The sequence below is a fragment of the Nerophis lumbriciformis genome, linkage group LG16, assembly GCF_033978685.3.
Source record: "Nerophis lumbriciformis linkage group LG16, RoL_Nlum_v2.1, whole genome shotgun sequence".
Classification (NCBI taxonomy): domain Eukaryota; kingdom Metazoa; phylum Chordata; class Actinopteri; order Syngnathiformes; family Syngnathidae; genus Nerophis; species Nerophis lumbriciformis.
The window spans coordinates 24,927,462-24,952,098 of record NC_084563.2 but is presented as its reverse complement, the minus strand read 5'-3'; the positions used below and the strand labels follow the sequence as shown (position 1 = coordinate 24,952,098).

The following is a 24,637-nucleotide window of genomic DNA, read 5'->3' as shown; positions in this document are numbered from 1 at the left end:
TATCGCGGGCCACATAAAATATTGTGGCGGGCCAGATTTGGCCTCCGGGCCTTGAGTTTGACACCTGTGTTTAAATGTTTTAACCGTACATGTTTATATTCTGTAAATGTTTTACCGTAATTTTTTTCTATACAACAAATGTTTTTGTTGTTACCGTAAATTTTTAACACTTCAAATGTTTCATGCTGTATATGGTTTTTTTTTCTATATCCTAAATGCTTTTTACCGTAAATGTTTTTATACCATCAATGTATAGTATATTAATACGTAAACGGTGAGAGGGAGAGGCATTTAATTTGTCAGCATAAAGCTACAAAAAATTGTTTTTTTTTAAATTAGATTTTAATACCGCAAATGTTTTTTTTAATATCTCATAAATTTTGTTTATACAATATGCATTTTTTTTTTTTTTTTTTTTTTTTTTTTTTTACAATAGATGTCTTAATACTTTAAATATTTTTTCACAAAATGTTTTTGTCCCGCAAATGTTTTATCAGAAATTAGTGTTGTACGGTATACCGGTATTAGTATAGTACCGCGATACTAATGAATCATATTCGGTACTATACCTGCCAGCTATTTCATAGCTGAAATCCATCCGCAGTCGGCAGTGTTTTAGCTACTTCTAAATCACTAATCCTCACCTCCATGGTGCCAAATAAAGTAAGTTTCTTACAAGTACCATTATCACTGGAGGACGAGGAATAGCTAAAAATGTTTCACTACACACCGTAGGAGGATGCAATAGCTCACTGGCGTCACCGCTAATGACGCCGTTCCTACACCTGACATCCACTGTAATGATACCAAGTAAAGGAGCGTATCTAGTCGATACTACTATGATTACATCTATGTTTTTTAGCATCACAAAATCTTTTTATTTTTTATTTATATTATGTTGTTTATAAACTCAGGATATACATCCCTGGACACATGAGGACTTTGAATAGGACCAATGTATGATCTTGTAACGACATGGTATCGGATCGATACCCAAATTTTTGGTATCATCCAAAACAAATGTAAAGCATCCAAACAACAGAAGAATAAGTAATTATTACATTTTAACAGAAGTGTAGATAGAACATGTTGAAACGGAATATAAGCAGATATTAACAGTACCGTATTTTCCGCACTATAAGGCGCACCGGATTATTAGCCGCACCTTCTATGAATTACATATTTCATAATTTTGTCCACCAATAAGCCGCCCCGGACTATAAGCCGCGCCTACGCTGCGCTAAAGTGAATGTCAAAAAAACGCTGCGCTAAAGTGAATGTCAAAAAAACAGTCAGATAGTTCAGTCAAACTTTAATAATATATTGAAAACCAGCGTTCTAACAACTCTGTCCCAAAATGTACGCAAATGTGCAATCACAAACATAGTAAAATTCAAAATGGTGTAGAGCAATAGTAACATAATGTTGCTCGAACGTTAATGTCACAACACACAAAATAAACATAGCGCTCACCTTCTGAAGTTATTCTTCATTCGTAAATCCTTCGAATTCTTCGTCTTCGGTGTCCGAATTGAAAAGTTGCGCAAGCGTGGTATCCAAAATGGCCGGTTCCGTCTCGTAGAAGTCATCGGGAGTCAGTGTCGCTGTTGTTCTGTGAATCCTGCCTTCCGGAAAGCTCGGACCACAGTTGTGACCGAAATATCTGCCCAAGCATTTACGATCCACTGGCAAATGTTGGCGTATGTCGTCCGAGGCTGTCTGCCCGTCTTAGTGAAGGTGTGTTCGCCTTCGGAGCTGTGTGAAAAAAGCCACCCGGCCTCTTCGCGTAAACTTCCCTTAACCACTCGCTCATCTTTTCTTCATCCATCCATCCCTTCGAGTTAGCTTTTATGATGACGCCGGCTGGAAAGGTCTCTTTTGGCAAGGTCTTCCTTTTGAATATCACCATGAGTGGAAGTTAGCATGGCAAGCTAGAACCACAGTGAAGGATGACTTCATTCCCTGTGGTGCGAATATTCACCGTACGTGCTCCCGTTCCACAGTGCGGTTCAGTTGCTGTGAAATACGGTAGTAATCCGTGTGCGGATGGAGAGATTGCGTCTTTTTATGAGCCGGATCGCTTAGTAGGAGCCATTTTGTGGTCTTTACAGATGTAAACAGGAAATGAAACGTACGGTGATATCCGCGCGTTTTTTCTTCTTCTTCCGGGGGCGGGTGAAGCGCTTCCTGTTCTATGGGGGCGGGTGAAGCGCTTCCTGTTCTATGGGGGCGGGTGCTTTCCTTGGCGGTTGCTTGCGTAGAAGAAGAAGCGCTTCCTGTTCTACCGGGAAAAAAGATGGCGGCTGTTTACCGAAGTTGCGAGATCGAAACTTTATGAAAATTAATCGTAATAAAGCGCACCGGGTTATAAGGCGCACTGTTAGCTTTTGAGAAAATTTGTGGTTTTTAGGTGCGCCTTATAGTGCGGAAAATACGGTAAATGAACAAGTAGATTAATAATTCATTTTTACAGCTTGTCCTTTATAATGTTGACAAAATAATAGAATATAAATGACACAATATGTTACTGCATATGTCAGCAGACTAATTAGGAGCCTTTGTTTGTTTACTTACTACTAAAAGACAAGTTGTCTAGTATATTCACTATTTTATTTAAGTACAAACTTGCAATAATAAACATATGTTTAATTTACCCTAAGATTTGTTGTTAAAATAAAGCCAATAATGCAATTTTTTGTGGCCTCCTTTATTTAGAAAAGTATCGAAAAGTACCGAAAAGTATCGAAATACATTTTGGTACCGGTATCGGTACCAAAATATTGGTATCGGGACAACACTAACGGAAATATATTTGAACCTTAATGTTTTATCGAAAATGTTTTTTTACGTAAATGTTTTTAATACTGTAAAAATACATTTATACACTAAGGTGTTTTACCATTATTTTTTTTAAATATCTTAATTGTTTTATACCTTTAATGTTTTATGTATCGTAACTGTTTTTTACCCTAGATGTTTTGTCGTAAATGTTTTTTACTATAAATGTTTTTATATCGTAAATGTTTTTATACAGTAATGTTTTACCATTTTTTTTATTATCGTAACGTTTTTGTTTTTTAGAATAAATGGTTTTTATATAGTAAATGTTTTTCAAAGGGTAAATGTTATTATACTGTAAATGCTAAGTTGCTATACCTAACGTGAGTGTTTTATAGGCTGTAAAAATTCACCAGGGTTTTACAACATTTAACAGTATTTTTTCACAGTAAAATACAGCAATCAAATGTCACATAAAAAGCAATGATAGCCTCATATTTCACATTAATCAACCGTTATTTCACAGAAAAATACTGTAAATGTTATTGTGAAAGTCATGCTATTGTTAGCCATTCATATGCTGTGAATTTACAATCAATTTTTTTACAGTTACCGTTTTTTTCTATCGTAAATGTTTTTATACTGTAAAATGTTTTAAATGTTTTTATACCGGAAATTATTTACACAGTAAATATTTTATAATGTAAATGTTTTTTACATCATAAATTATTTTTTTTACATCATATATGTTTTTACTGTAAATTTTGCACAGTAAATGTTGTTTGTAGCTTACATTTTTCACGCAGTAAATATTATTTATCCTAAAATGTTTACATCGTAAATGTTTTTACCGTAAATGTTGTTTGTAGCGTAAATGTTTTTTTCAGAGTAAATATTTTATATCGTAATTTTTTATTACATCGTAAATGTTTTACCGTCAATGTTGCTTGCAGCATAAATGTTTTACACAGTAAATATTTTATATTGTAAATGTTTTTTACATCGTAAATGTTTTTTACATCATATATGTTTTTACCGTAAATTGTGCACAGTAAATGTTGTTTGTTGCTCACATTTTTTACACAGTTAATATTTTATATCCTAAATGTTGTTTTACAATGGAAATGTTTTTATACTGTAAAATGTTTTAAATGTTTTTATACTGGAAATGATTTACACAGTAAATATTTTATAATGTAAATGTTTTTTTACATCATAAATGTTTTTTACATCATATTTGTTTTTACCGTAAATTTTGCACAGTAAATTTGTTTGTACCTTACATTTTTTACACAGTAAATATTTTATAATGTAAATGTTTTTTTTTACATTGTAAATGTTTTTACCGTAAACGTTAAATCGTAAACTTTGTTTGTAGCATAAATTTATTACAGAGTAAATATTTTATATCGTAAATTTTTATTACATGGTAAATGTTTTACTGTAAAATTTACATGGTAAATGTTGTTTGTAGCTTACATTTTTAACGCAGTAAATAGTATATATCCTAAAATGTTTTACATCGTAAATGTTTTTACCGTAATTGTTGTTTGTAGCGTAAATGTTTTTTTCAGAATAAATATTTTATATCGTAATTTTTTATTACATCGTAAAGGTTTTACCGTAATGTTACATCGTAAATGTTGCTTGTAGCATAAATGTTTTACACAGTAAATATTTTATATTGTAAATGTTTTTTACATCGTAAATGTTTTTTACATCATATATGTTTTTACCGTAAATTTTGCACAGTAAATGTTGTTTGTTGCTCACATTTTTTATACAGTTAATATTTTATATCCTAAATGTTTTTTTACATCGGAAATGTTTTTATACTGTAAAATGTTTTAAATGTTTTTAGACTGGAAATGTTATGTTGCAAATGTTCCGCAGTAAACGTGGTTTGTAGCGTTAATGTTTTACAGAGTAATTTTATATCGTAAATGTTTTTTACATAGTAAATGTTTTTACCGTAAATGTTAAATCGAAAATGTTGTTTGTGGCATAAATTTGTTACAGAGTAAATATTTTACATTGGAAATGTTTTTTACATTGGAAATGTTTTTTACATTGGAAATGTTTTTTACATCGTAAATGTGACATGGTAAATGTTGTTTGCAGCTTATATTTTGTACACAGTAAATATTATATATCCAAAAATTTGTTACATCGTAAATGTTTTTACCGTGAATGTTCTACCCCAAATGTTGTTTGGAGCATAAATGTTTTACAGAGTAAATATTTTATATCGTAAATTTTTATTACATCGTAAATGTTTTACCGTAAATGTTACATCGTAAATTTTGCTTGTAGCATAAATGTTTTACACAGTAAATATTTTATATTGTAAATGTTTTTTACATCCTAAATGTTTTATCTGCAAATGTTACACAGTAACACAGTAACGTGAATGTTTTACAGAGTAAATATTTTATATCGTAAAAGTTTTTTACATAGTAAATGTTTTTACCCTAAACGTTAAATTGTAAATGTTGTTTGTGGCATAAATTTGTTACAGAGTAAATATTTTACATTGGAAATGTTTTTTACATCGTAAATGTTTTTACCGTAAAATACAGCGGGTTTTTACCGTAAATGCTGTTTGTAGCTTACATTTTGTACACAGTAAATATATATCCAAAACATTTTTACATCGTAAATGTTTTTAACGTGAATGTTACACCGCAAATGTTGTTTTTAGCGTAAATGTTTTACAGAGTAAATCATTTCATATCGTAAATTTGTATTACATCGTAAATGTTTTACGGCAAATGTTGCACCGTTAATGTTGCTTGTAGCATAAATGTTTTACACAGTAAATCTTTTATATTGTAAATGTTTTTTACTTCGTAAATGTTTGAACTGCAAATGTTACACAGTAAATGTTGTTTGTAGCATAAATTTGTTACAGGGTAAATATTTTATATCGGAGATGTTTTTTATATCGTAAATATTTTTAGCGTAAATGTGACACCATAGGTTGTTTGTAGCTTACATTTTTTACACAGTAAATAGTTTATGTCCTAAATGTTTTTTTTACATTGTAAATGTTTTTACCGTAAACTTTAAATCGTAAACGTTGTTTGTAGCATAAATTTATTACAGAGTAAATATTTTATATCGTAAATTTTTATTACATCGTAAATGTTTTACTGTAAAATTTACATGGTAAATGTTGTTTGTAGCTTACATTTTTCACGCAGTAAATATTATATATCCTAAAATGTTTATATCGTAAATGTTTTTACCGTAAATGTTGTTTGTAGTGTAAATGTTTTACAGAGTAAATATTTTATATCGTAATTTTTTATTACATCGTAAATGTTTTACCGTAAATGTTACATCTTAAATGTTGCTTGTAGCATAAATGTTTTACACAGTAAATATTGTATATTGTAAATGTTTTTTACATCGTAAATGTTTTAACCGCAAATGTTACACAGTAAACGTTGTTTGTAGCGTTAATGTTTTACAGAGTAAATGTTTTATATCGTAAATGTTTTTTACATAGTAAATGTTTTTACCTTAAACGTTAAATCGAAAATGTTGTTTGTGGCATAAATTTGTTACAGAGTAAATATTTTACATTGGAAATGTTTTTTACATCGAAAATGTTTTTACCATAAAATATGACACAGTGAATGTTGTTTGTAGCTTACATTTTGTACACAGTAAATATTACATATCCCAAAAATGTTTACATCGTAAATGTTTTACCGTAAATGGTACATCGTAAATTTTGCTTGTAGCGTTAATGTTTTACAGAGTAAATATTTTATATCGTAAAGGTTTTTTTACATAGTAAATGTTTTTACCGTAAACGTTAAATCGTAAATGTTGTTTGTGGCATAAATTTGTTACAGAGTAAATATTGTACATTGGAAATGTTTTTTACATCGTAAATGTGACACGGTAAATGTTGTTTGCAGCTTATATTTTGTACACAGTAAATATTATATATCCAAAAACTTTTTACATCGTAAATGTTTTTACCGTGAATGTTACACCGCAAATGTTGTTTGTAGCGTAAATGTTTTACAGAGTAAATAATTTCATATTGTAAATTTTTATTACATCGTAAATGTTTTACCGTGAATGTTACATCGTACATTTTGCTTGTAGCATAAATGTTTTACACAGTAAATATTTTATATTGTAAATGTTTTTTACATCGTAAATGTTTTATCTGCAAATGTTACACAGTAAATGTTGTTTGTAGCGTTAATGTTTTACAGAGTAAATATTTTACATCGTAAAGGTTTTTTACATAATAAATGTTTTTACAGTAAACGTTAAATCGTAAATGTTGTTTGCGGCATAAATTTGTTACAGAGTAAATATTTTACATTGGAAATGTTTTTTACATCGTAAATGTTTTTCCCGTAAAATGTGACACGGTAAATGTTGTTTGTAGCTTACATTTTGTACACAGTAAATATTATATATCCAAAACATTTTTACATTGTAAATGTTTTTCCCGTGAATGTAACACCGCAAATGTTATTTTTAGCGTACATGTTTTACAGAGTAAATAATTTCATATTGTAAATTTTTATTACATCGTAAATGTTTTACCATAAATGATACACCGTTATGTTGCTTGTAGCATAAATGTTTTACACAGTAAATATTTTATATTGTAAATGTTTTTTACTTCGTAAATGTTTTAACCGCAAATGTTACACAGTAAATGTTGTTTGTAGCATAAATTTGTTAGAGTAAATATTTATATCGGAGATGTTTTTTACATCGTAAATATTTTTACTGTAAATGTGACACCATAGGTCGTTTGTAGCTTACATTTTTTACACAGTAAATATTATACATCCTAAATTTTTATTACATCGTAAATGTTTTAACCGCAAATGTTACACAGTAAATGTTGTTTGTAGCGTAAATGTTTTATAGAGTAAATATTTTACATCGTAAATGTTTTATACGTGTGGATGTATTTTCCCCATAAAAGTTTTCTCTACTGTAAATGTTTTTTACATCGTAAATGTTTTTACCGTAAAATGTGACACGGTAAATGTTGTATTTAGCTTACATTTTGTACACAGTAAATATTATATATCCAAAACATTTTTACATCGTAAATGTTTTTACCGTGAATGTTACCCCGCAAATGATGTTTTTAGCGTAAATGTTACAGAGTAAATAATTTCATATCGTAAATTTTTATTACATCGTAAATGTTTTACCGTAAATGTTACACCGTTAATGTTGCTTGTAGCATAAATGTTTTACACAGTAAATATTTTATATTTTAAATGTTTTTTACATCGTAAATGTTTTATCTGCAAATGTTACAAAGTAAACGTTGTTTGTAGCGTTAATATTTTACAGAGTAAATATTTTCTATCGTAAAGGATTTTTACATAGTAAATGTTTTTACCGTAAACGTTAAACTGTAAATGTTGTTTGTGGCATAAATTTGTTACAGAGTAAATATTTTACATTGGAAATGTTTTATATATCGTAAATGTTTTTACCGTAAAATGTGACATGGTAAATGTTGTTTGTAGCTTACATTTTGTACACAGTAAATATTATATATCCAAAACATTTTTACATCGTAAATGTTTTTACCGTGTATGTTACACCGCAAATGTTGTTTTTAGCGTAAATGTTTTACAGAGTAAATAATTTCATATCGTAAATTTTTATTACATCGTAACTGTTTTACCGTAAATGATACACCGTTAATGTTGCTTGTAGCATAAATGTTTTACACAGTAAATATTTTATATTGTAAATGTTTTTTACATCGTAAATGTTTTAACCGCAAATGTTACACAGTAAATGTTGTTTGTGGCATAAATTTGTTACAGAGTAAATATTTTATATCGAAGATGTTTTTTACATCGTAAATATTTTTTACCGTAAATGTGACACCACAGGTTGTTTGTAGCTTACATTTTTTACACAGTAAATATTATATCCGACATTTTTGCTACCTCGTAAATGTTTTAACCGCAAATGTTACACAGTAAATGTTGTTTGTAGTGTAAATGTTTTACAGAGTAAATATTTTATATCGTAAATGTTTTATACTGTTTTTTCCCCATAAAACTTTTCTGTATTGTAAATGTTGCAATGATAGTTGGAGCCTTTATTAGCTTAATGTAATATTTAATAGCTGGCGCATAAGAGGACTAAAAAAGGACACAGATGATATTTGGAGAGAGGATGTTATTTCTTAAATAGTTGTTTTAAATAACATATTTTTTAAACCTTAATAATAATTTGGGAAGCATGAGAAAGTGGAATTGTGAATAAGTATATTGTACAACAATATCCATCCATTTCCTACCGCTTATTCCCTTTGGGGTCGCGGAGTGCGCTGGAGCCTATCTCAGCTACAATCGGGCGGAAGGCAGGGTACACCCTGGACAAGTCGCCACCTCATCGCAGGGCCAACACAGATAGACAGACAACATTCACACTCACAATCAGTTTACAGTAAATGACCGTGACAAAGTGTGACACACATGACTCGAAGTAGCAACATTTTATAGCGCATACAGAGCTGGATTTACACTTCCAAAGCAGCTGCTGTCTTTCTTCATGCAGCATGAAATGTGTTCAGTGCACATAAATGATGATCATATTTGACACGATGCTACTGGAGCCGTCACTTCAGATCCTAAATTATGATTTTTTTTTATTAAAGATTCTTTATCATGTTAAATGTTAGCTGTCACTCCCGCTCTAAATGATTTGTTTATGAGGAATTCTTTATCGCATCAAATGTTAGCTGTCACTTACGCTCCTTAATGCTTTATTTACGAAGGGTTCTTTGTGACGATGATATTTGGAGCGACGCTTGCTGTCAGGAAAGACGCGTTAGAGACAAATGTGATGGCTTGTGTTTTCTCTGCCGTCGCCGTACCAGCCAGGCCCGCCTGTGCTCCAGATGTGGGAGCTCACTGTGTCTCCTTTCCTTTAGGGGAGCAGGCAGAGGAGAGCCGAGCACGAGAGGCCGCAGGGGGGGCGGGGGCGGCCGGGCCCCTCTGCCCTCTCCCCAAGGGGGACATCGGGAGGGTCCCCGTCTGGAGCACGGTGGACACCTTAACTAAATGCTATTACCCCGAGCTCGCTCACCTGCGAGACGCCAATGGCCTTCTTGCAGACTATTCTTTCCCAAAGGGGGCTTGCCCAGGTGAGTCGCCCACCCCTCACCCCCATACCACCTCACCCCAACACACTAGAATCTTGAACTAAACCCTGAGCAACATACTCCCTTCATACAGCGACCCCGGCGTCAGGGAGCTCCTCAGCAATCCTGTACAAAGACGGCCAACATGCTGTGTCTGCGATACAGAAAGAGACAATACCGATATCATCAACTTATTTGTTCCTGATTTATGACACAAAAATATCTTTCTAAACAGTAAAGAAAGACTTTGACTATAATAAGCCGCAGTTTTGTAAAAGAAATAACAAAATAGGCAGCGGTTTAAAACATTTGACAAAAAACATGGGGGGAAAAACAAGCAGGTGTTAGTAAAAAATAATAAAATAGAATAAAAAGAGCTTTAGTAAAAAAAAAAAATAAATAAATAAAAGGCAGGGGGTGAGTAAAAAGAGAATAAAAAATAAGCAGGGGGTTAGTAAAAAAATTAAATAGGCAGCAAGTTAGTAAAAAAATAAAACACAATACGCCAGGGGTTAGTAAACTTTTTTTTTTTAATTAAATAAGCAGTGGGTTAGTAAAAAAAAAATAAGCAGGGGGTTAGTAAAAAAAATACAATAAAATGAGCAGGAGGTTCATAAAAAAAAAAGAAGAAAAAAAGGAGCTGGTTAGTAAAAACATAAATAAAAAATTAAGGAGTGGGTTAGTAAAAAAATAATAATAATAATAAATAAATAAATAAATATGCAGGAGGTTAGTAAAAACTAAATTACAAAAAATAAGCAAGAAGTTAGTAAAAAATAAAAACCAGCAGGGGAAAGTAAAAAAAAGTTCAATAAATAATAAGCAGGGGGTAAGTAAGAAGAAAAAAAAATAAGCAGGGGAGTAACTAAAAAAGATTATAGAAAAAAGGGCACCGGATTAGCAAAAAAAGTGTTAGTAAAAAAATAAATAAATAAACAATTGGTTAGTAAAAAATGTTAAATAAGCACTTGGTTAGTAAAAAAAACAACAAAAAATAAGCAGGGGGTTAGTAAATAATTTAAAAAAAACAAGTAGGAGGTTAATAAAAAGAAATAAAAATAAGCCGTGGGTTAGAAAGTAAAACAAAATTAACAGGGGATTAGTAAAAAATATATATATATATATGTATATATGTATATATATATGCATACATACATATATATATATATATATATATATATATATATATATATATATATATATATATATATATATATATATATATATATATATATATATATATATATATACCGTATTTTCCGGACTATAAGTCGCAGTTTTTTTCATAGTTTGGCTGGGCTCCAGTGCAACTTATATATGTTTTTTTCCTTCTTTATTATGCATTTTCGGCAGGTGCGACTTATACTCCGGTGCGACTTATACTCCGAAAAATATGGTATATACATATGCATAAATATATATACACACATATACAGTACATACATATACACACACATATACAGTACATACATATATACACACATATACATATATATATATATATATATATATATATATATATATATATATATATATATATAGATATATATATATATATATATATATATATATATATATATATATATATATATATACCGGTATATACATACATACAGCGGGTTGGAAAATGTAGCGGTGTAGTAAAAGAAACAAATACAAGTATTGGGTTAGTAAAAAAGACAAAATTAGCAGTTGGTTGGATCGAAAAAAACTTAAAAAAAAGCTGTGTACTGTATTAATAAAAAAAACATAATAAAAATAGCAGTGGGTTGGTTAAAAAGAACTGAAACAAGTAACAGGTTAGCAAAAAATACAAATTAAAACAATTGTAAAAAAAATAAATAAAAATAAAAATAAGCAGGGGGTCAGTAAAAAAACAAAGCAAATAAAATAAGCAGCATGTTAGTAAAAAATTAAACAAAGCGGTGGGTAAGCTGTCAGCGGGTCGAATGAAAAAAAGCAACAGTTTAGGGGAGAAAAGCAGCAAAAAACAAACACAAACTAAGAAGCGGCACGTGAGTAAAACGTTGTGTATTGGATCCCACTGTTGCTATGGCGACAATGACCCTGGAAAACACAACAAAAGTGTTTATTATTGTATTATTGACATCCAGAACAATAAGTCAAGGTGAGCTTCTTGTTACAAAGCAGCATTTAGCACGTAGTCGACTACAAAGCAGCATTTAGGGCGCAGTCAACTACAAAGCAGCATTTAGCACGCAGTCGACTACAAACCCCCTTTCCATATGAGTTGGGAAATTGTGTTAGATGTAAATATAAACAGAATACAATGATTTGCAAATCCTTTTCAACCCATATTCGGTTGAATTTGCTACAAAGACAACATATTTGATGTTCAAACTGATAAAAAAAAATTTTTTTGCAAATAATCATTAACTTTAGAATTTGATGCTAGCAACATGTGACAAAGAAGTTGGGAAAGGTGGCAATAAATACTGATAAAGTTGAGGAATGCTCATCAAACAATTTGGAACATCCCACAGGTGAACAGGCAAAATGGGAACAGGTGGGTGCCATGATTGGGTATAAAAGTAGATTCCATGAAATGCTCAGTCATTCACAAACAAGGATGGGGCGAGGGTCACCACTTTGTCAACAAATGCGTGAGCAAATTGTTGAACAGTTTAAGAAAAACCTTTCTCAAACAGCTATTGCAAGGAATTTAGGGATTTCACCATCTACGGTCCGTAATATCATCAAAAGGAGCAGCTAAGCCCGTGACCTTCGATCCCTCAGGCTGTACTGCATCAACAAGCGACATCAGTGTGTCAAGGATATCACCACATGGGCTCAGGAACACTTCAGAAACCCACTGTCAGTAATTACAGTTGGTCGCTACATCTGTAAGTGCAAGTTAAAACTCTCCTATGCAAGGCGAAACCCGTTTATCAACAACACCCAGAAACGCCGTCGGCTTCGCTGGGCCTGAGCTCATCTAAGATGGACTGATGCAAAGTGGAAAAGTGTTCTGTGGTCTGACGAGTCCACATTTCGAATTGTTTTTGGAAACCGTGGACGTCGTGTCCTCCGGACCAGAGAGGAAAATAACCATCCGGATTGTTATAGGCGCAAAGTTGAAAAGCCAGCATCTGTGATGGTATGGGGGTGTATTAGTGCCCAAGACATGGGTAACTTACACATCTGTGAAGGCACCATTAATGCTGAAAGGTACATACAGGTTTTGGAGCAACATATGTTGCCATCCAAGCCCCTGCTTATTTCAGCAAGACAATGCCAAGCCACGTGTTACATCAACGTGGCTTCATAGTAAAAGAGTGCGGGTACTAGACTGGCCTGCCTGTAGTCCAGACCTGTCTCCCATTGAAAATGTGTGGCGCATTATGAAGCCTAAAATACCACAACGGAAACCCCGGACTGTTGAACACCTTAAGCTGTACATCAAGCAAGAATGGGAAATAATTCCACCTGAGAAGCTTAAAAAATGTGTCTCCTCAGTTCCCAAACATTTACTGAGTGTTGTTAAAAGGAAAGGCCATGTAACTCAGTGGTGAACATGCCCTTTCCCAACTACTTTGGCACGTGTTGCAGCCATAAAAGTTAATTATTATTTGCAAAAAAAAAAAAAGTTTATGAGTTTGAACATCAAATATCTTGTCTTTGTAGTGCATTCAATTGAATATGGGTTGAAAAGGATTTGCAAATCATTGTATTCTGTTTATATTTACATCCAACACAATTTCCCAACTCATATGGAAACGGGGTTTGTACAAAGCAGCATTTAGCATGCAGTCGACTCCTTGTATCTTTCAATCAAGTCTCTGAAAGTGATGTATTGGATGCATGTGCAGGTCTGATGAAGACCATGGACATGAAAGGAGTGTTTAGAAGTTGAAGTGGAGTGACTATTCATTGAAAGGTAGAAGAGTTCGAAGAAAAGTCATTTCCTCCTTAGAGAATCCCCTCAAGCCAAAGTCAAGATCTGGAAAGTGCTTCTTCTTTGTTTGCGCTCAGCAGAAAAACGCAAACTCAGCATTTTTGCGTCCCCCCCTTTGCAGCCGCCCTGTCCCCCTTCTCCGTGACCCGCCGCATCGGCCACCCCTACCAGAACCGGACGCCGCCCAAGAGGAAAAAGCCGCGTACGTCCTTCAGCCGGGTGCAGATCTGCGAGCTGGAGAAGCGTTTCCACCGTCAGAAGTACCTGGCGTCCGCCGAGCGCGCCACCTTGGCCAAGGCCCTCAAGATGACGGACGCGCAGGTCAAGACCTGGTTCCAGAACCGGCGCACAAAATGGCGGTAAGGTACCACCTCGAGCGGCTTTGGGTTTTTTTTGTTTGTTTCGCTCGGCACAAAATGGCGACACCTTTTTCGCTGAGGCCAGTTGCCTTGACCAAGCACAATTACCGGAGCCTCCTAAAAGGCCTTTTAGAAGAACTGCTGACCACGGCAATACTCGGACACTCCCTGGAGGCTGCGTGCCGCCACTCCATCCTCAGACGCCGCTTAGCATCGCGTGGAGCGATAAATCTGACAAGCGTGCCCCGCCCATAAAGCCACTGCACTTTTTAAAAGCACTTTATAAACGCTTTTACGACACGGACACTCAAAAACGTATTTTCGGTAAATAAAACGCACATGAACGCTTTACCTTAGACAATATGAACATTTGATATCAGCATTCTTATCATTACTATCACGTATTGTTGAATGTGCAATATTTTAACCACCTTTTATTTTCTTAGCAGAAGAAACATTAAATATTGTTTAAAGATGTTTATCTTCTTCCATTTCAATTTGCAAAGGTTTCCGAATCAGCGATTATCCCACTCACAGCGAGCTAGTGGTTAGCCACATTAGCTGCCTGCCAGAGTAGTAGTAGTAGAAACATTAAATATTATTCGGACATTTTGTTATTTAGGTGTTTGAATATGTTCATCTTCTTACATTTTGATTTGTAAAGGTTTTAGAGTTAGCAATTAACCTGCTAGCTGCGAGCCAGCAAGAGATTAGCGTGCTAGCTGCTTCTCAAGAAGAAACATGAAATCTTTTTTCGGCTTCTTGTTATTTAAAGTGTTTGAATATGTTAATTTTCTTACATTTTAATTTGTAAAGGTTTCCGAATCAGCGATTATCTTACTCGCAGCGAGCTAGCGTTTAGCCACATTAGCTGCCTGCCAGAGATTAGCGTGCTAGCTGCTTCTCTAGTAGAAATATTAAATATTATTCGGACATTTTTTTATTTAAGTGTTTAGATATGTTCATCTTCTTACATTTTTATTTGTAAAGGTTTTAGAGTTGGCGATTAGCCTGCTAGCTGCGAGCTAGCTAGAGATTAGCGTGTTAGCGGTTTCTCGAGAAGAAACATTAAATATTTTTCTGGCTTCTTGTTATTTAAAGTGTTTGAATATGTAAATTTTCTTACATTTAAATTTGTAAAGGTTTCCGAATCAGCAATTATCCCACTCGCAGCGGGCTGGTGGTTAGCACATTAGCTGCCAGCTGCTTCTCTAGTAGAAACATTAAATATTGTTGACATTTTGTTATTTAGGTGTTTGAATATGTTCATCTTCTTACATTTTGATTTGTAAAGGTTTTAGAGTTGGCGATTAGCCTGCTAGATGCGAGCCAGCTCACGATTAGCATGCTAGCTTCTTTTCAAGAAGAAACATTAAAACTTTTTCCGGTTTCTTGTTATTTAAAGTGTTTGAATATGTTAATTTTCTTACATTTTAATTTGTAAAGGTTTCAGAATCAGCGATTATCCCACTCGCAGCAAGCTAGCACATTAGCTGTCTGCTAGAGATTAGTGTGCCAGCTGCTTCTCTAGTAGAAACATTTAGCAATTAGCACACTAGCTGTGAGCTAGTGGTTAGCGCATTGGCTGCTCCTCTTGAAAAAAACATTAAATATTGTTCTAATTTCTTGTGATTTAAGTATCTGAATATATTTAACTTTCTCCACTTTAATTTGTAAAGGTATTAGAGTTAGCGATTAGCCCACTAGCTGCGAGGTCAAGATTAGTGTGCTAACTGTTTTTCTAGAAGGAAAATTTAATATTTTTTCGGACTTCTTGTTATTCAAGTGTTTGCATATGTTTAACTTCTTCCATTTTAATATATAAAGGTTTCAGAGTTAGCGATTAGCCCTCTAGCAGTGAGCTAGTGGTTAGGGAGCTAGTTGCCAGCTAGAAATTAGCCTGCAAGCTGCTTCTCTAAAAGAAACATTAAAAACATTTCTGATTTCTTGTTTTTTGTTTTTTTTATTATTATATTTTTTTTAATGAATTTATTAATCAATAAACAAAACAATACACAACAACACCACAACAATGCAATCCAATTCCAAAACCAAACCCGTCCCAGCAACATTAAGAACAACAATAAACAGAGCAATTGAGAGCAATAGAGGACACACAAATCCAAATGTAGTGAAACAAAAATGAACATTATCGACAACAGCATCAATATTAGTAACAATTTCAAGATAGCAGTGATTAAAAAAACCCTCATTGATATCATCATTAAAAACATTAATAAAAAATACTAAAAAAAATTAGAAATGAACAATAGTGTGTCACAGTGGCTTACACTTGCATCTGTAAACTGTAAACTTTACTATGCAAAGCGAAAGCCATTTATCAACACCCAGAAATGCTGCCGGCTTCGCTGGGCCCGAGCTCATCTAAGATGGACTGATGCAAAGTGGAAAAGTGTTCTGTGGTCTGACGAGTCCACATTTCAAATTGTTTTTGGAAACTGTGGACGTCGTGTCCTCCGGACAAAAGAGGAAAAGAACCATCCGGATTGTTCTAGGTGCAAAGTGTAAAAGACAGCATGTGTGATGGTATGGGGGTGTATTAGTGCCCAAGACATGGGTAACTTACACATCTGTGAAGGCACCATTAATGCTGAAAGGTACATACAGGTTTTGGAGCAACATATGTTGCCATCCAAGTAACGTTGTCATGACCGCCCCTGCTTATTTCAGCAAGACAATGCCAAGCCACGTGTTACAACAGCTTGGCTTCATAGTAAAAGAGTGCGGGTATACTAGACTGACCTGCCTGTAGTCCAGACCTGTCTCCCATTGAAAATGTGTGGCACATTATGAAGCCTAAAATACCACAACGGAGACCCTCGGACTGTTGAACAACTTAAGCTGTACATCAAGCAAGAATGGGAAAAAATTCCACCTGGAAAGAAAAAAAATGTGTCTCTTCAGTTCCCAAACATTTACTGAGTGTTGTTAAAAGGAAAGGCCATGTAACACAGTGGTAAAAATGCCCCTGTGACAACTTTTTTGCAATGTGTTGCTGCCATTAAATTCTAAGTTAATGATAATTTGCAAAAAAATAAATAGTTTCTCAGTGTGAACATTAAATATCTTGTCTTTGCAGTCTACTCAATTGAATATAAGTTGAAAAGGATTTGCAAATCATTGTATTCTGTTTTTATTTACCATTTACACAACGTGACAACTTCACTGCTTTTGGGTTTTGTACATTTTAATGTAGATACTGAAGTTAATTTGTGGGAGTAAAGGAAATCATCTACAGACAGTAGCGTGCCTAAAATAACTGGGAGATTGATGGCGTTGCCGCCCATCACCAGCGTGCTGCACCTGGCAGGCGGAGCATGACGACCAGCACGCAAACTAACAAGACGGTGATGGAATCAGCGAGCCGCCAATCAGATTAGCATAATGCCGTTAGCAATAATGTGCGGCTAATGGACGCAGGTTGGCGAGTGTGAGGCCGCTATACCTGCCGTAATGGTTACTGTCTTCTTGCCGCCTTTCACACCAGCACCATTGTCAATCTCCCGTCATAGAGACACGCACTGGGTCAACCACGCTGGGAGTTGAAGATAATGAAACAAATGGAAATAAAGAATCGAATCATGCAGAAAGAACTTCAAGAGTTGATGTTTCATGACTTTTGACATGTTATTAGCTGCCAAAATCACCAAAAATTATTCCCGGGCGCGGCCACCGCTGCTGCTCACTGCTCCCCTCACCTCCCGGGGGGTGATCAAGGGTGATGGGTCAAATGCAGAGAATAACTTCCCCACACCTCGTGAGTGTGTGACAATCATTGGTACTTTAACTTTAACAAAATGATGTTCACTGTCAAAATATGAACCAACTAAGCTGATTACTAGGAGTGTGATCTTTGGGCACCTAACCATTCCATCTGATTCAGATTCCTGGCTGACGATTCGATTCGGAAACTCAACTTGATTAACACGATTCTCGATTCAAACCGATTATTTAAATGTATCATTTGTAATGGCTTTTCTGCCGATATCCGATATTCCGATATTGTCCAACTCTTAATTACCGATTCCGATATCAACCGATACCGATATATACAGTCGTGGAATTAACACATTATTATGCCTAATTTTGTTGTGATGCCCCGCTGGATGCATTAAACCAGGGGTGCCCACACTTTTTCAGCAGGCGAGCTACTTTTTAAATGACCAAGTCGAGATGATCTACCTCATATATACATATACCTATATACACACACACACACACACACACACACACACACACACACACACACACACACACACATACATATATATATAGATATATATATATATATACACATTTATATATATCTAATTTATATTTATTTATTTTGCCGTTTTTGTTCACATGTTAAAGGTGTTTTAATGAATATACATGCATGTTTAACGTATAGATTCCTTTCTTTCATGAAGACAAGAATATAAGTTGGTGTATTACCTGATTTTGATGACTTGCATTGATTGGAATCAGACAGCAGTGCTGATAACGTCCACATTTTCAAATGGAGGAGAAAAAAAGTTTGGGGGTGAGGGGGTTGGTGGTAGCAGGGGTGTATATTGTAGCGTCCCGGAAGAGTTAGTGCTGCAAGGGGTTCTGGGTATTTGTTCTGTTGTGTTTATGTTGTGTTACGGCGCGGATGTTCTCCCGAAATGTGTTTGCCATTCTTGTTTGGTGTAGGTTCACAGTGTGGCGCATATTTGTAACAGTGTTAAAGTTGTTTATACGGCCACGCTCGGTGTGACCTGTATGACTGTTGATCAAGTATGCTTTGCATTCACTTATGTGTGTGCTAAAGCCGCATATATTATGTGAATTTTCGATATTACATTTTAAAGCATTTATCGGCCGGCCGATATTATTGGACATCTCTAATATATATATATATATATATATATATATATATATATATATATATATATATATATATTAGAGATGTCCAATAAAAAATAAATGCTTTAAAATGTAATATCGAAGGCCGATATTATTGGACATCTCTAATATATATATATTTATATATATATATATATATATATATATATATATATATATATATATATATATATTAGAGATGTCCAATAATATCGGCCTGCCGATGTTATATATATATATATATATATATATATATATATATATATATATATATATATATATATATATATATATATATATATATTAGAGATGTCCAATAATATCGGCCTGCCGATGTTATCGGCCGATAAATGCTTTAAAATGTAATATCGATTAGGGATGTCCCGATCCAGGTTTTTGCACTTCCGATCCGATACCGATATTGTTTTTGCATTTCCGATCCGATACCGATACTGACCGATACCGATACTGACCTATCCGAGCATGTAATAAAGTTTAAAGTTATTTAGCCTACTTAGTTGTCAGAATCATGTTGAAAAGGGTTTTAGTACTCTTGATAACAACTAGCCAGCTGAATTAGGGGAGTTTGAATAATACACAATGGTTGGTAACAAGAAACTGACCTGTTTATTCAAGGATAAACACAAAATAGACAAAATTATACATGACAAACAGAAATGGCATCATTGAACTAGGGCTGGGCGATATGGCCTTTTTTTAATATTGCGATATTTTAAGGCCATATTGCGATACACAATATATATCTCGATATTTTGCCTTAGTCTTGAATGAACACTTGATGCATATAATCACAGCAGTATGATGATTCTATGTGTTTTGATTGATTGATTGAGACTTTTATTAGTAGATTGCACAGTGAAGTACATATTCCATACAATTGACCACTAAATGGTACAGATATATACTATCAGATATATACTATCATCATAATACAGTCATCACACAAGATAATCACATTGAATTATTTACATTATTTATAATCCAGGGTGTGGAGGGGGGCGCCGGATGTAAGTGTCAAAAAGAGTTTGATATGAGAATAAATCTAAAGTTAAACTATCGGGTAGAAATGCACCCATTTGCAGGAAATGTAGTCTTGATTTTAAACATTTTCTTTCAAGGCTTGCATGTCTACCTTAAAACATTCTTCTTCATACTGCATTAATATATGCTACTTTTAAACTTTCATGCAGAGAAGAAAATCACAACTAAAAAAATCACTAATTTTTTCATACGGTGTTGATGAGGAAATTTTTGCCTCGGCATTTTGATGGTGTGGACGTGTGGCACCGAATGGAGATAAGCGTCTCGACAGACGTCACAATATTTGAACAATGATGATGAAAACTGTTTTCTCTGTCGTGTCCGTGTGTCGAAAATTGTTATGCGCTTATTTTTTTATTTGATTTTGTGCGTGGCATAGATTTGCTATGCGCAGAGGACGCTTAAACAGTGCGCAATTGCACAGGCGAGCACCTTAGAGGGAGCGTTGCTCGCACGGCTGCGCTAGCATCACAGCTAACGTTAGCCATGCTGCTACCTCTCTGCTCGGGGAGGACGTATACGTATGTGACGTATGACGTGACAGTATGTGACGTGTGTAAGAAGGTGCACTTGCTGTCTGTGAGAGGGAGACACAGGAAAGAGTGAGAAGAGCCTGTCGTGTAATGCCAGCAGCTAAAAGCAACTGCATGAGAATCCACAGACCTGTGGATGTGTTGAAGGTGTGCTGGAAAATGCGGAACTGAAATTATGGAGCAACAGAAAAGTGGAATGTATTATTTAAATCGGTGCGTTGGAAAACACGGACCGGAGTTTTTTTTAAACTGGATCGGCATTTTCCCATGCCTTGCCAATACGCAATTTTTGGCAAATATCGGCAGCCGATCCGATCCAAATATCGGATCGGGACATCCCTAATACATACATACATACATACATACATACATGTATATATGTGTATGTATGTTTATAATGTATATGTCTATATATGTCAAAGTTTGTAGGTGCCGAACCACAAGATGCAGAGAAGGCGGAAGGCATTGTACGAGAAAACATGATTTAATTAAACACTAAGGCAAAACAACAAACGAAAGGGTAACAAAAGGCGCGCACAAGGCGGAGAACAAACTTGGTTATGAACTAAAATAGCACAGAGGCTAACTTTGGACAAGAAACAAAAACACTTACTGTGACACGAAGGAACTCGGACATGAGCAGAGTGAAACAAAAGTAGACAGAGCTACAACAACAAGTGTTAAGACAGGTAGTAATGACAATGACAATGACAATAAGCCAGCGCTGACTGGAGGGGAAGGCAGGTTTAAATAGCAGCTTGCTGATTGACACCAGGTGTGGCCAGGTGCCAATCAGCCACAGCTGAGGGGAAGCAGCACTCAGAGAGACGATCAGGAAATGAAGACAAAATAAAAGCGCTGACAGAAAACTAAGACAAACGCAGAGAAAAAAAACTAAAACACAGTCAAACTGTCAGGGACAAGCCTGACAATATACATACATATATACACATACACAGGTATATATACATGCACGCATATATACATATACATATATATATACACACACACACACACACACACACACACACACAACCACACATACATACATATATATATATATATATATACATATATATATATACACACACACATATATATATATATACATACATACATACATACATACATCAGTGTTTCCCACACATTCATTTATTTGTGGCGGCCCGCCACGAAAGAATTACGTCCGCCACAAATGGATTTTTCGGCTTTTGACTCGCTCGACCGCTCATAAAAGCAATGGGACTCTGTCTGTGAATGGAGCTTGTAGTTACAACTCCGGTGCAGTAGGTGGCGGTAGCCTACTATGCATTGTAACTCCGCCAAAATCTTCTGGTGGGCCAGAAGAAGAAGAAGAAGAAGAAGAAGAAGAAGAAGAGGGACGGACGGACGGGATCAAAATACGAGGATAATATAGGTTATAGGTAGATAGGTTATAGCTGCATCGCTCGCGGCTCGTCATATATTTAACGTTAATCCGCGATTTCACCGAGCGTTTCACTGACGGTGTGGTGGCCGGGGCAGACACACGTAGTAACAGTCACGTGTAATAGTGATGGTTCCGGCAACACCGATGCATCGGCGCATGCGTCGAGCTCATAAAGCAAAACCCTGTGTCGGTGCGCGTACCGCTTTTAGAAAGTCACGTGACCGATCATGAGCTGTTTTGGTCACGTGACCGATACGCGAACCGTGTCGCACTGACGCCTCGTCTGTGCCCTGTGAGCGGCTCTTTTCTACAGCCGGAGAAATAACTAAGAAGAGAAAGCGTCTAAAATTGAGTAAGTTGGAAAAACGGGGTTTTTTTGTAATAAAAATGTGTAAAAAAAAATAAAAAATGTCCAGGTCCACAAGCATCCTCATTCACAACACGTTCTCTTAGATTTCCATGTTATGATACATGTTCACATTATTTATTGACTGTATCTAAAAAAGATAAAAAAATATATTTTTATTTAAATGAAGTTATGAAATAATCCTAAATGAAATACAATGACTTGGTTTATATTATTGTATATACTAGGTCATAAAATCAGTGTCAGTTGAGTCGGTCCACAGGTTGCCTGTAGGGATTTTTAATGTCCAGCAGATGTCAGTATGTAGTGACACAGTATTCGACACAGTATCAATACAGTTTTGCAATGTGTCAAAAACGCTTCATGAAGCCTTATCAACCCATCACTACCTGTTACCATACCGACGAGCTAACGTGTCCAGGTTATAACCCTGTTGTCAATAAACACACGTGGAGACGGTGCTTCAGATACTGCATTAATACTGAAGCTAAATTGTCCACTGTCCACTGCAGCATGTGAATGCAATGAAAAGAATAACATCTGAGCCAACCAGCTGTTAAAATGTTGTCCAGGTTAATGTTTTGGCCATTAAAGGCCCTTCATTTCAAGATTTCAACTGTGATCGGGCTTTAAACAGGTGGCTGACCTGTTCAGATGGGTGTAACTGCTACTGGTCAAATAATGTGAAATAGCATTTAATTTTACATGTATGCAATGCCATTTAAATGTAATTATAGATAATAATAATAATAATAAATACTTTGTAGTGTTGTAAATAGTCAACGGGAAGAATTTTAGTAAGATGTAAGCCATGAGCACTACGCAGCCAGAAAAAATCCTAGGCAGGACAAGTAAAAATATTGGGGCAAGTAGATTTGAGAAGTCGGGCAAGTAGAAAAAAAGCTTAACGATGAACCCTGCATGTGTTGAGCTGCTGCCGCTTAAGGTTGGACGGCACTGTACATAGAGCGGTTCTGCTCGTTAGTAATAAATTCTAATGTTGGATGTTCACTCCTTCACACAGATGATGTATGCACTAATTAAAGGGGCAGAGCTTTAAGAGACATTTTAGCTTTTATATTATATAAGATATATTTTTTGTAAGAACCATAATTAATAAATATATTTCAGTGAATAACTAATTGTTCAAATCTGTATATAAATATGTACATAAAGTGTTGTAATTATATTCCAACTCCGCGTTCTTCTTGGTCATCGCCGCTGCCGCCGCCGCCCCCCAACCACACCACCACAAATAGATGCCTGTCCTGTGGGAAACACTGTACATACATATATATATATATGTATTTACATCTACATATATAGATATACATATACAGTACATACAGTATATATATACATACAGTGTATATACATATATATATATATAAATGTATACAAAATATGAATGTTTTTAGAATCGGGATGAATCGATTTTTTGTGCACCCCTTTTGATTAATTAATTAATTGATTAACCCCAAAATTGGATTGCACTACTTGGCTACAACCAGCAGAGGCACTGTTGACTTCCGTCTCAACTTGTTTGTTGTTTAAAGAAGCACAACACAACCATGTCAACAAAGGGATGTATCGATAGGAACAGTTCATGGTGATTGTGACCAAAATTATCAATATAATTTTTGTATTGTTAAATGTGCTCAAAAACTACTTTTACACACTCATATCTAACTAATATAATAACTCAAATTAGGTTCAGAGAATCCGGAGAAATCACTGCACGTAAGCGGCAATGCTGAAAACCAACATAAAATGCCTGTGACCTTTGATCCCTCAGGCGGTACTGCATCAAAAAGCGACATCAGTGTGTAAAGGATATCACCACATGGGCTCAGGGACACTTCAGAAAACCACTGTCAGTAACTACAGTTGGTCGCTACATCTAGAAGTGCAAGTTAAAACTCTACTATGCAAAGCCAAAGCCATTTATCAACAACACCCAGAAACGCCACCGGCTTTGATGGGCCCGAGCTCATCTAAGATGGACTGATGAAAAGTGGAAAAGTATTCTGTGGTCTGACGAGTCCAAATTTCAAATTGTTTTTGGAAACAACAAGAAAAAGCACAACATGTGCAGAGTTTGTGGCGTGGTTCACTCAACAGGCGGTGGAAATAAATGCAGATGTTTG

The 24,637-nt window shown here is 34.9% G+C and overlaps 1 protein-coding gene and 1 long non-coding RNA gene across 4 annotated transcripts in view; one reads left to right on the top strand and one right to left on the bottom strand.

The window, feature by feature from the left end:
• Positions 1–24,637, bottom strand: part of LOC133617403 (uncharacterized) — an 88,973-nt gene that overhangs the window by 22,330 nt on the left and 42,006 nt on the right. The window lies entirely within an intron of this gene.
• Positions 1–24,637, top strand: part of tlx2 (T cell leukemia homeobox 2) — a 46,022-nt gene that overhangs the window by 15,787 nt on the left and 5,598 nt on the right. For 2 of the 3 annotated variants that reach the window (XM_061977342.2, XM_061977341.2), the window contains exons 2-3: positions 9,728–9,940; positions 13,975–14,212. In XM_061977342.2, the coding sequence (XP_061833326.2) occupies positions 9,728–9,940; positions 13,975–14,212 (451 nt within the window). The remainder of the gene's footprint in view (positions 1–9,727; positions 9,941–13,974; positions 14,213–24,637) is intronic. The other variant, XM_061977343.2, reaches the window with a different exon arrangement.